This window comes from Ahaetulla prasina, chromosome 2 (genome assembly GCF_028640845.1).
Source record: "Ahaetulla prasina isolate Xishuangbanna chromosome 2, ASM2864084v1, whole genome shotgun sequence".
NCBI lineage: Eukaryota > Metazoa > Chordata > Lepidosauria > Squamata > Colubridae > Ahaetulla > Ahaetulla prasina.
In genome coordinates, this window is record NC_080540.1 from 65,809,285 (window position 1) to 65,823,044 (window position 13,760).

The 13,760-nt window shown below is 39.1% G+C and overlaps 1 protein-coding gene across 1 annotated transcript in view; it reads left to right on the top strand.

Annotated features, from left to right (window-relative positions):
• Positions 1–3,349: 3,349 nt before the first annotated feature.
• The window catches only part of FGD3 (FYVE, RhoGEF and PH domain containing 3), a 157,599-nt gene continuing 147,188 nt past the window's right edge, over positions 3,350–13,760 (top strand). Inside the window, exon 1 of the mRNA XM_058171188.1 lies at positions 3,350–3,580. Coding sequence (XP_058027171.1) covers positions 3,568–3,580 — 13 coding nt within the window. The 5' untranslated portion in view covers positions 3,350–3,567. The remainder of the gene's footprint in view (positions 3,581–13,760) is intronic.

The following is a 13,760-nucleotide window of genomic DNA, read 5'->3' on the forward strand; positions in this document are numbered from 1 at the left end:
TTCACACCAAATTTCATCAAAATCCATGGGCACTTTCCTGAAATCAGACCACTTGACATGGAACGACCCTAAAGAAAAAGAAGGTGAGTTATTTTTTTAAATATAAAAATAAAGTTTTATTTGAAACACTATGTAACAATATTTCAAAATTAGGCAAGTATTCTGATTTGCGACATTCAAATATCAAAGATATTTTCATTTTGTGTTTTATGAAACTGGTTTCATTTTGCCTTTTATGTTTTATATTTTACCTTTTATTAATTTAGTTAAGCTACCAATAACACTACCTTTTGTTAAAAATTAGTCTTTTGTCATAAATTATTCTAATAATGATCAAGGAAACCACCTTTTTTTGTATGCAGCTAATCAAATAGATAAATGCATAGACTATCTAGAGTTCTCTGTGATAAAAGGGTCATAGTAATATTTAAGCTTCACAATTCCATGAATTTGCTCATCAAATTTATATATGTAGTATCCCATCTCATATAAAGTGACTCTTTGCAAGAAAATCAGTGATGCTGGAGTCTTGAATATGGGTTTCTGAGATCTAAATTCAGCAATGTTTTAGGCAAAGTACCACATCCTGATATCATGTAAGTATTCATATATATTCTGCAAAACTGAACATTGTTCTTCTTTCCTTCTCCTCCCCACCAGGAGGTCCAAGATTCAAGTTTTGTAATATTCCAGTGTTCTGGAAACTGCATCTCTATAGTTTCTAAACTGGAACCAGATTTTTATGTAAGTTCTATCTGAATTAGGTTGGTACCAGTTTGCCTTAGGCAATGAAGCCTGTTTGAATTATTCTACTTTTACCTCCTTGAAATTCCCATTTGTCTCTGCTGGCTTTGCATTTGTTCTATTGTTCATTGTGTTTCATTTATTTATGGAATTAGCCTGTCCACTATTTACACCGCTCTATGTGTATGCACGGAGAGGAAAATCTAATCATGGTGTGTACGTGGAACATTTCTTATCTTCTCTGCTGCCCTCCCCCACCAAAGCAAATATTTGGCCATCTGCTGCAGCTCCCTCTGTTGCTCCTGGTGTTCCAACCAATGTGTTTTCCAGGGTCAAAGGCAGGTGGTCTAACAAATATAATTTGGTGCAGGGAGATGGCCAAGATGAGTAATAGCTGGTGGTGCTTTCCAGCTGAACTAGTGAGATCAAGAGGAAAGAAATCCAGATGGGGTCTCATTATCTTTAGCACTATCCACCGCAGCAGCTCAGGCTTTGAGAGGCATATCCTAAGCCTCTTCCGTTGTCACTGAGAAGCGCATAGCAATTTTAACAAATAAGTTATAGAGGCTGTTGTACTGAATGAAAGGCTAAATTGTTGTTTTTTTAAATCCAAATGTGAATTGGATGAAAAGAATTTTCTGATAAGCAGCTTTGAGTAATAAAGGAAAGTTTGGAAGACTGTACTAAATAAAAGTATTTGTTGAAGTCATTGTTTTGGATATTACTGCCTGGGTGATCAAGATGATGAAGTAGAAGTGAGGGAAGATTAGAATACAAATATGTATTCACTAGTATCCCAAAATGGGATATAAAAATAAAATATGCTGACATAGTTTACTATTTGTTAATTCCCCCTAGGAATTAACTTTTTATCTGAACTTTAGGTTCTTTCTTGAGGGTAACCAAAGAAACTACAGTTGTGTTTCTTAACATGGTATCTTCTAGTTGCTGACTCAGAATTCTAACAGTTAAAATCCTATCATTTTGTGTACTTACAATCACCTTGCAAAATGCTACAATACATATTCCTGAATTTTTTTTCATTCCACCAATGATTACAAATAGGATGAAGACTATTGCTAACATAGTGTAAGCTGCCCTGAGTCTTCGGAGAAGGGCGGGATATAAATGTAAATAAATAAATAAATAAATAAATAAGTGTTATATAACTGGATTGGGCTTGGAAAACCATTGGTAGCCAACCTAATTTCAATCAGAAATGAAATGTTATTTGTTGCACATACCACTGTATTTCAGATCAACTGCATGTAGTTCTTTGAGGGCTGCATATAAAGTGCCTATGGCAGTAATCCCTTCATGAGATTAGAGTACTAGCAGATTCTATCAATGAAGGTACGTCTCTCTTATAAAAATAGATCCACACAAGTTAAGGACTTGGCTTAACAGCCACTTGTTCAGCAACCTTTCAAATTTACAAAGATGCTGAACAAGTGGTACTTATGACCCGTTTTTGTATTTGTAGCTGTCACAGATCCCCATTTTCTCGCATGAACACCATTTGGGTACTTGGTGACCTGCTTGCACTTAAGACATTGCAGCATCCAACATTCATGTGATCACCGTTTGCAACCTTCACCGCTGGCTTCGGACAATCAGTGGAGAAGCCAGCAAGAGATCACAAATGGCACCGATGTGACATTGTGCTTAATGAAGTTGCAGTTCCCTTAACGATGGCAACGGAACTGCTGTTGCTAAGCAACTGTATGATTGCATGGCTTAGTGATGGAAATTCCAGTTCCAATTACCCTCGTTAAGCAAGGGTTATTAGTTTGAAAGGTTGTACATCAGTTTAGAAACATTTTCTTCTATCAGCACAACTCCTAGGGGCATATTCTGTGCCTGGCTAAAACACAAGTAGAAACATTAAGAAAAAATTATGTCTTCCACATTCAAGCCACCTAATCCAAAACACTACCATCACAACCAGTGATTTAAAACTCAATGAAAATACTAGCAAAACCCCAATTGCACGATTCAGTTAATTGGCCTATCAAGAAACATGGGAAGGCTCCTAGTTTTGCTTCCTTTTCTGAAATCAAATAAATTGGGCAGGCTAAAAATTTCTTCTCCTTGTTCTTCAGAAAGCTAACCCCAGGGCTTTGCGGTATCTTAAAAAGCTAAACATTTACCACAACAAAATTGTTTTTCCAGTCTAGTGCAGACATAGATATATAAATACATAGTATCTTGGCTCGGAAAGCCTAAGGAAAGGCTCTGTTTTTAAAGAGCGTTCAGGCAGGTGGGACCCCACCTCTCCTTCGTCCGGAGTTCACACACCCCACCCCCTCCACAATGCCCGGCTCTTAGCGAGGCCCGGAAAGTTGCTGGTTCTTGACGGTGCGCTACGAGGCCGAGCGGGAAGGCGAACAAAACCTCCCTCCCGGCCCCAACTCTGCCTCCGGGCCTACAATCTGGTCCCTGGGCAGGCCAGGCACTTTCCCCCTCGCGGCGTCGCGCGCGTGCGCGCGCACTCCTCGACAGGTTCCAGGCCGAAAAGCGCGCCGGCATCGCTTGCTGTGGGGTGGTGGGGGTGGGGGTTGAGGGCATTGTGAGGGGGGAAGAGCGGGGGAGGCTCGGGTGCTCATTGCCTCAAGCCCCAGCGAGCAGCGCTTTGGGGGGCGGGGGGCGCGGCGCTGGCCGCCTCCCCGCCGGCACCTCAAGGCGCGAGATGCAGCTGCTGGAAAGCAAGCGCGCGGGGGAGAGGCTCCATCTCCTCCATCTCCTAGGAAGGACGCTTTCGGCTTAGCGAGGCTCGGCGTCATAGCACCCAGTCCAGGGGCAGCGAAAACTCGGCGGCCAGAGATGGATTCGGCGGGTGAGTGACGGGGGCGGGGGAGGGACCATCGCTTGCTGCTCTGCGGAGAGAGGCGTGAGGAGGAAGCGCTGATCTCCCAACGTAGCAAAATCTTCCCTCCCCGGCGGCAGAATGCGCTTCGCTTCTCTGTTTCGAGGCTTCTTCGCTTCTCTGTTTCGAGGCTTCTTCGCTTGTGTTTCGCCTTTCCTTCTGCCTCCGATGAACTTTCCGTGCCAGACTGCGGTTGGAGCCGCCACAACGGGGTCAACGGGAAAGGCGGTCTATCTTTTTACCAACAATTGTTGGAACCGCTCTGGGATGGAAAGTGCCAATGTGATTGGTTTCCTTTTAAAACTCTCACGTCCAAAGTTGACTGGAGGTTGGAAAAGTAAACCTCTAGCCAGTTTTCTCAGTCTGAGCTTTGAAACCGACCTGACGTGGCTCTTAAATTCAGTTGTGATTCCTGCTTAGTGAGGCAAAATGATTGATTCTGACTCTGCCTTGAAGGAAATACCTTGCATACAAAAGCTGAAGTTTCCAAGAAAAGGAATATATTCAGAATCTTGTTGCCTCCCGATGCTGAATTCTTGATGTGATTAAGGCTTAAAATGCCTACCATGAGTTTAGTAGAGGGTAGAGTGTAAAGTATTTGCCCAAGAAGAATGTTAGTGGAACTCTATTCTGACTTTTATAGTTAAGAACAGACTTTCTTAATCTGAGCAAAAATATCCTAGCTTGTATTTCTGTTTCTAGCAGTCACTTACTGTATATAAGGTTAGAGATTCTCATCGTTGTGTTTGATGATTTTGTACCATTTAGTTCTGCATTGATTCTTCAAGCTTGGAAGTTCCATTAAGAGGAATTTTCAATTAGCTTAACTCCATTTTCAAAATTGAATTTAGGGTCCACCACAGCCTGTTGTATATCCATACGTAGGCTGCACTGTATGATTGACAAATTCCTATTCTCTGCCCAAAATCTGCTGTCCATTCTTCAGTGACTTCAGCATTTATCACAGTAAAGTGGGGATCTCAAACTTAAATTGTCCAAGTAGCCCAGAATTGTTCATTAAACTGAGGGCTGCAACTGAAACCTTCTCATAAATTGATACAACTGTCTCTGGAAGCAGTGAAGCTGTTGGCTCTGCATTCAAGATTCTGGTACCTCTGGTAATGCAGTATCACTGAAACTCCAATCTTAATATGGTAGTTGTGAGAAGTAAGGAAGAGGACCTTATTGAGAATATGCAGGAACTAGGCAAAAGTGTTAGGCTGAAATGTTTTTAAGATCCAGAGCAAAGAAATAACATTTGGAAGAGGCTTAGGCAAATACATTATCTCTCTGATTCACAGGGATATAAGAAGGGAAAGAAGTAGAGCACAGACTCTAATAAAAAAAATCTTAAGAGAATGGCTGAAGAGCCACTGCCAAGGAAATGGTCAGATAAGAGACAGCATGGCCCACAGATGGAGAGGGCATGAGGTTCAGAAGACACCACCTGTCTTGGGCTATAAGGGAGGCCTGTATTTCAGATTTTATATTTATTTATTTATTTATTTATTTATTTATTTTTCAAATTTTTATACCGCCCTTCTCCGAAGACTCAGGGCGGTGTACAGCAAATAAAACACAATAATTCAAAAATTTTAAAATACAATATCTGGTTTAAAAATCTAATTCAATTGCTGTATGTTAAAAATATTAAGTAAGAAAATTACAAAAATAGAATAAAATAATATTTTATAGATATTATAAAATTTATATAATATAGATTTACAATAAAGTGGAGTTAGTTCATCAGGTCCTGATTCCTCTCTGGTTTACCTGGTGAGGCCAATTACAATCTTGCAAATCTGAGCAGGTCATAGAGTTCTAAATATTGCTGATAGCCTAACAGATTCATTAAGTGGTGGATTTGGCTAACTGGAGCAGTTATTCAATTATTGGGCGTTGGGAATGTATACCAAATATATTCAGTATTTACTAATTTCCATCTTTGAAACTAGAACCAGGTTCTAAAGATCATATCAGACAATGAACTTAAACTTTACCTTTAAAGGCTACTTTTAATTCTCTAAGAAAGATGTTCAAGTTCATATTGAACTTACAGTTTTGCAGTTTCCATGTATGTAAAAGCCTAAATTGTTCTCATGGGACCCACATAAAAATAGATGATGAAGCTATCCATGTTCTTTGTTTTGCACAGAAAAAAGCATGTGATATTGCTAAGAATAGGACATTCTACCTTAGTGTTGCTTTTTTGGCAGTTTTTCCATTTGAATCAAAATGGTGGAAAATTCTTTAATATGCTTAACACATGCTGAACCAGAACTTAATTTTTAGATGTGCACTCTGAATGGACTGTTTAGTCACTGATAAAATGGATGGGCTCAAGATGTTGATCTTAGCCCCTTGATGTCCAACATGTCTTTGTTGAATGTTAAGGTCCCAATGAGGATTCTGTTGATATTCTGTTGAATGATAGCAGAACTCTCTGTGTGATCTAGAGGACTCTGCTTGATCTCAATGGAAAGTTGTAATTGTATGCAGGTGAACATGAGTCAAGAAGTAGGAAGGCATTCTCAGAGATATGGCTGATATAAACATGTGCACAACATCTGCCTTATGCTCATTTAAATAACTTGTTTGGTCTCAGCATCCAACCAGATTTTCTGTAACTTTGAAATGATCATGTCACACATAAACAATATGAAGGACAAGAGAGTTACTATATGCAGCATACCTACAACATTGGATGCATTTCTTCCCAAGCTGTTCCTATAAAGAAACTTCTAGGATGCGAGAGGAAGAAAGTGACTTTGTACTTGGAAGCTCTTAACTTCAAAATACAGTCAGTAGTTTTATTGAAGTTCTCCAGTTAACATTATTTGGAAAAGGAAAGTTGAAGCATTCCAATATTTTATTCTAGTTGGCAATGCTTGCTGCCTTAAAGATCAGGTAAGGGCTCCCTCAAATTGAACATAGATTCTTACACATCACGTATAATTTTATTGGTGGTAGTAGTAGTTTGCCATTGTTTTCTTCCAGAATTTCCTACCTACAGCTCTGAGATTTTTGTAGTATATATCTGAGTATATATACATACATACATACATACATACATACATACATACATACATTGCTCCCAGAAGCACGAAGCTGAAGCCTGAAGATGACAAATGAGACTTCGTCGAAACGTCACCAAGATACTTCCAATTTTACACGGGAGAAAACCCGAACAACCAAAGACCTATATACAAACACCCGTGAAAACCTCAGAAAACAAATATTGCACCTCTACGGGGAAGAAATCCACCATCTGACCAGGACCTATGAAAAACTAGAAGTCCAAAGAGCTTCCATTTTATGTGACCTCGCATTCCTACGAAACTGCCGCGATCAAAATTTAATCCCCAAATGCTTCCAATTGAAATTCCACTCCAACTCTGCAGCCACCAAACGCATCCTAAAAAGAACAGAATTGGCCTTAATCAGAAATGAACTTCACACAAAAAGATTCCTCCTAGATCAAATCAACAAAGATCTCCTCACACTTCACCTCAAACTCAGCAACAAGATGCACCCTGCACTTTGGGACAAATCCAAACAACTTGCCGTCTGGAGGGCCGAAACACAGACCACCCTCAAGACAGACACGCACACCAACAAACTCCGAAGACTACAAGAACGCCAGAAACAAACCCCTCCACCCTCACAGCAACACATGAAACAAACAGTGCATAACATCTCAGATAGGATCCTCACCAAAGCTGAAACCGATGTCCTTTCCAAAGGATTCAACTTTGCAGTCACTCCCAAATACATCCCCACTGAGACCATTATATGCGGAGTTGAAACCAGCCTGACCAAAATCAACCCGATGGCGCTAACAAAATCAGACACGAAACCACCACCATCCTCTGCAGCAGCAAGCCACCCAAAAGCAACTTACCCAAAGAGGAACAGACAGCACTACTTAACCTGAAAAAAGATACCAGCATAATAATCCTACCAGCAGACAAGGGCAACGCCACGGTGGTTATGAACACATCTGACTACCAAACCAAATTAACCAACCTACTCCAAGACCCTGCATACAAGCCCCTAAAACAGACCCCACCACCTACCTAGAAAAACCACTAGATCCAAAATAAAAGCCTCCCCATCAGCGAAGAAATCCAACAAAGAATCATTCCCAGAGAAATCATCCAGATGCCCTAAGCTCTATGGCCTCCCCAAGATACACAAAGAAGGAACCCCACTCAGACCCATAGTCAGCTCCATAGGCTCACCTCTACAAAACCTAGCCAAATTTCTCGCCAAACAACTACAGCCCTATGCAGAATCCATCACCTCACACGTAAAAAACTCATTCCAGTTCATAGAGATCATAAAGAAACAAAACTTACAGCCCAGCGACCTACTCGTGAGCTTTGATGTCATATCCCTCTTCACCCAAGTGCCAATCAAAGAAGCCTTGACAGCTATCCAAAACAAATATAACCCCCCCAAGCACATCCTAGATCTGACCAACCACTGCCTATCCAACACATACTTCATCTATAATGGACAAAAATACAAACAAATAGAAGGAGCACCCATGGGATCACCCCTCTCACCTGTCATTGCCAACCTCTACATGGAACACTTTGAAACCCAAGCACTAGAAAAATCTGATCACAAACCCAAACTCTGGCTCAGATACGTAGACGACACCTTCATAATCTGGCCACACGGGAAAGAAAAACTTGAAAACTTCCTCACACACCTCAATAGCCTACACCCCAAAATACAGTTCACCATGGAAACAGAAGTTAACAACCAACTTCCCTTCCTAGATGTCTTAGTCTACAAGAAACCCAATGGCTCCCTAGGACACACCATCTACCAGAAGAAAACACACACAAACCGCTATCTGCATGCACTCTCACACCACCACCCAGCACAGATCAACTCCGTAGCCAAGACACTCATCTCTAGAACAAAATGCTTAGCTGATGAACAACACCTAAAAACCGAACTAGACACTCTCACTAACGTACTAACATCCAATGGATTCCAGAGAAATAAGATTACCAAACTAATCCAAAAAGAACCCCCCACTAAAATCCAAGACAGAGAACAAGAAAATGGCACAGCCCTCCTCCCATATATAAAAGGCACCACAGACAGAATCAGCAAGATCCTCCACAAACATAACATCAAGACAGCATTCTGCACAAACCAAAAAATATCCACCATCCTAAGAAACCCCAAAGACAAAATTGAGTTAGAAAATCAAGGAGTATATGAAATCCCATGCACCGCCTGCCCCACCACATACATTGGACAAACCAACAGAAGAATAAGTGCGCATTGAAGAACACAAGAACTCATTCAAAAGAGGAACCAACTTCTTCCCTGGTCCAACACTTTAAAGTCACAGGACATGATATTGACTTTAAAAGACCAGAACTATCGCCAAAACTGAACACTTTAACAACAGAATAATCAGAGAAGCCATTGAGATAAACGCCCACACAGCATGAACAAAGCGAGATGATACCTCCGCCTACCAGCCATTTGGAAACCTGCCCTTATTGACAAAGCGTGTCCCTAACACGAGGAATGACACCAGACCCACACTCACGAGGTCCACACAGGATGTCACCACCACATCCACCCAGAAAGCAGACCCAAACCCACACTGATCAGGAAGCACGACCAAGGACCAGAAGCCAGACCGCAGCTGCAACATTAGCCATTTCAAACCCCTCCAATCCATACATGCAGCAGACTGACACCCACTATGAAGATGTAGCGACCACACAATGAACTTAAACTTTACCTTTAAAGGCTACTTTTAATTCTCTAAGAAAGATGTTCAAGTTCATATTGAACTTACAGTTTTGCAGTTTCCATGTATGTAAAAGCCTAAATTGTTCTCATGGGACCCACATAAAAATAGATGATGAAGCTATCCATGTTCTTTGTTTTGCACAGAAAAAAGCATGTGATATTGCTAAGAATAGGACATTCTACCTTAGTGTTGCTTTTTTGGCAGTTTTTCCATTTGAATCAAAATGGTGGAAAATTCTTTAATATGCTTAACACATGCTGAACCAGAACTTAATTTTTAGATGTGCACTCTGAATGGACTGTTTAGTCACTGATAAAATGGATGGGCTCAAGATGTTGATCTTAGCCCCTTGATGTCCAACATGTCTTTGTTGAATGTTAAGGTCCCAATGAGGATTCTGTTGATATTCTGTTGAATGATAGCAGAACTCTGTGTGATCTAGAGGACTCTGCTTGATCTCAATGGAAAGTTGTAATTGTATGCAGGTGAACATGAGTCAAGAAGTAGGAAGGCATTCTCAGAGATATGGCTGATATAAACATGTGCACAACATCTGCCTTATGCTCATTTAAATATCTTGTTTGGTCTCAGCATCCAACCAGATTTTCTGTAACTTTGAAATGATCATGTCACACATAAACAATATGAAGGACAAGAGAGTTACTATATGTAGCATACCTACAACATTGGATGCATTTCTTCCCAAGCTGTTCCTATAAAGAAACTTCTAGGATGCGAGAGGAAGAGGAAGTGACTTTGTACTTGGAAGCTCTTAACTTCAAAATACAGTCAGTAGTTTTATTGAAGTTCTCCAGTTAACATTATTTGGAAAAGGAAAGTTGAAGCATTCCAATATTTTATTCTAGTTGGCAATGCTTGCTGCCTTAAAGATCAGGTAAGGGCTCTCTCAAATTGAACATAGATTCTTACACATCACGTATAATTTTATTGGTGGTAGTAGTAGTTTGCCATTGTTTTCTTCCAGAATTTCCTACCTACAGCTCTGAAATTTTTGTAGTATATATCTGAGTATATATACATACATACATACATACATACATACATATATTGCTCCCAGAAGCACGAAGCTGAAGCCTGAAGATGACGAATGAGACTTCGTCGAAACGTCGCCAAGATACTATAATTTTACGTGGGAGAAAACCCGAATAACCAAAGACCTATATACAAACACCCGTGAAAACCTCAGAAAACAAATATATATATATATATATATATATATATATATATATATATATATATATATATATATATATATATATATATATATATATATATATATATATATATATATATATAATAATAACAACAACAACAACAACAACAACAACAACAACAACAACAACAACAACAACAGAGTTGGAAGGGACCTTGGAGGCCTTCCAACTTTGCCTAGCTTTTTTGAGATCACAACAACAACAACAACAACAACAACAACAACAACAACAACAACAACAGAGTTGGAAGGGACCTTGGAGGCCTTCCAACTTTGCCTAGCTTTTTTGAGATCATGCAGGATATTTCTGCTGTGACCAGGAAATTCCAGAATTATAGATTAGACTGGGAGATAGATATGGGTACACATATACATACACACACTCGTACACATACACACTCGGTAGAAATTTTCCCTTCACCTCCTAGATGATATGTGAAAAGAGCTTTGTTGACACTTTTGTGACCTGGAAGATGTTAGGTGGTTGCCTTGAAAATTCCCTTGCCTGTTCCACTGTGCATTCCTCATTTGTCACCTATCTCATCCTCCTGCTCTGTCAGCAACTTCAATGCTAGTGTAAACAAGCAAAACCAATAAAACAAAACACACAAGGTGAAACCATTTGTACTCCCAAGAGTATAGTAATACATCTGGAAAAAAAGCATACTTAAGCTACTTCTGTGCAGGAAAGCATAATGTTTTAAAGTCATTTAATTAGTCTCTATCTACTTTTCAGTAGATAGAGACTAATTTTTTTATATTAGACTTTTATATGGAGAACAGATCACATTTTAGGTCATATTTATGCAAAAATATTGAACATTCAGAAGGGTTCACAAGCTTTTAAGCACCACTATAGTATCTTCAAAACAACGGCTAACAAAAAATAAAGAAAAAAAATTACACAGAGAAATGGAGAGGATACGTAAAGTAGGTGTATTATCTGCAGCAGAAACTTAATGTATTGATTTTGCTTCTTTCTTTTTATTTGAGATATACTGGGAAATCACAATCCTGGATTTTGGCAGTATGAAATTGAGAGGCTCTAATATGGATACCCAAGAGTTCTTGGGTTGTTCAGCCTTTTTATAATATTGCATTTATTTATTTATTTACTTACTTACTTACTTACTTACTTACTTACTTGCTGCCCATCTTGAATTCAATGACTGGATGTCTTACAACATTAAAACTTTAAAATATTAAAAAAAACATTAAAGTCAACCATCTGAACCCAGTGGATAAAATCATTAACAAATACAAATCATTAACACCAGATGGGAAAGGAGGGAGCCAGACACACGATGGGGGGTGGAGAGGTGGAATTAAATTTTAGTTGGTCAGCCACCTCCAGTATGAAGCTCCCCCATTGGGTCTCCAAGCCAACTGGCAGAGCGAGGTCTTCAGGGTGTTATGAAACGTCAGGAAAGTAAGAGCCAGTCTCATCTCAGAGATAAGATGTTCTAGAGAGCAAGAGCTCTTTTGCCTCATACCTGTGTTTTCTGGACAATAAATTATTAGTAATATTTTCAGAGGGATAGTGGTCAGTATTGAAGGCTGCGACTTTGATGAACTTCCTGTGAAAGCAGTAGTTGTGCAATTTGTGTTATATCAGGAACTGAGGAACAATCTATCATTCTGAGAAACAATTCTAAGCCCTTTATATGATCCACAATGTCTTGTTTTTTTCTGGATGATTTGATACATCTTTGTATCTGATAACTTACTTTTCCTCACCAAAAATATGAAAAAGTTTTCTTTTGAAACTGATGGTTCTGAAAGACCATAATCATGCACCTTACATTTTAAACCACAGTTGTATGATATTCCTGGCGTACTTACGCTGACTCCAGATATATATTTGTGGTTTATATGTTTTGTACAATCGGTTGGAATAACGATTATTACTTCCCATGTACCATTTCTAAAAAAATACTAAATATGCTTGGAAATGCATCCTTGTGAAATATTAATAAAAGACTGAGTATAAATTTGCATTTACCTGTCTGGTTCTTTTGGTGCAATTGGGTAAATGTTAAAATATGCTTGAATTATGATCCATTCCTGATAGCTTGACTATAGATCACAAATTGTACTTCTTTTCCATTTGATAGGCTTTTAGAAAAAGAGACAATAAACCCATTTGGGCAAAATAATTCCAGCAAGTTGTCTTAGCTGCAGAATAGGAGGATGGAAAAGAATCTCAGCTGTTTGTAATGTCCTATTAAGCCAGTCTAGATATTTTCCCCACGCTGCATCATTGAGCTACACTAAATATTAGGGTGTTAATGAAGGTTTAAGAATCTTTAGAACTTTCTGTATCCTCAGCACCTTCCTTATGTGGAAGCTGCTGGCACATCTCTTTGGGAGTTTTCTGAAGTGGTTTTTTTACCTCAGAAAGAACCTCTTGTAGAATTTCAGAGAGAAGCACCAAGAACGATCTGATGTTGAATCCTTTCTTTAGTCAACAGAGTCTTCTCTGCAATCACAGAGGAGAAAGCAGATCAATCTGGTCCTAAGGCATGAAACTGTAACATGATTTTGTAAATCATTGATAAATAATGACACTTGTATAGAAGTGAAATTTGGTGGGTAAATTGATTTGAGTCAGGTTTCAAACTATTTTTATAATTGCTGAAGGATGGAAATGAGCAGGTAATTTCTGCTTGTGTAGCTAATGGCAGTAATTCCATTGTGGGGGTGGAGGGGTACAACATGCAGAAACTGGTTTCTTCAAATGCTTTTTCGTGATAAATTGGAAACTCCATGTACAGTTTACAGGTTGATGTACATCCTTTAATATGATCTGCATTCTTCCCTGACATCTGGTCCATCCATCTTTTGATGAGATCACATCTCAACATTTACCTCTTCTGAACACTAATGTTTTAGAGTTCATATGACTAGATTGGAATTGTTTTAAGGTTCCCCAGTGAAAAATGTAGGCAAGTTGGAAGATACTTTAAAAAGTCTCTTGAGTTTTTAAATACAAACATAAGAACTGTATGTTTAAGTGTTGAATGCAAGACTATATTATGTCTCAAGTAAGTAGACGTATCTATAATATTCTAAATCCAAATTGCAATACAATGAATTATAAAATAAAAATAGAATTAACAATTTTATAA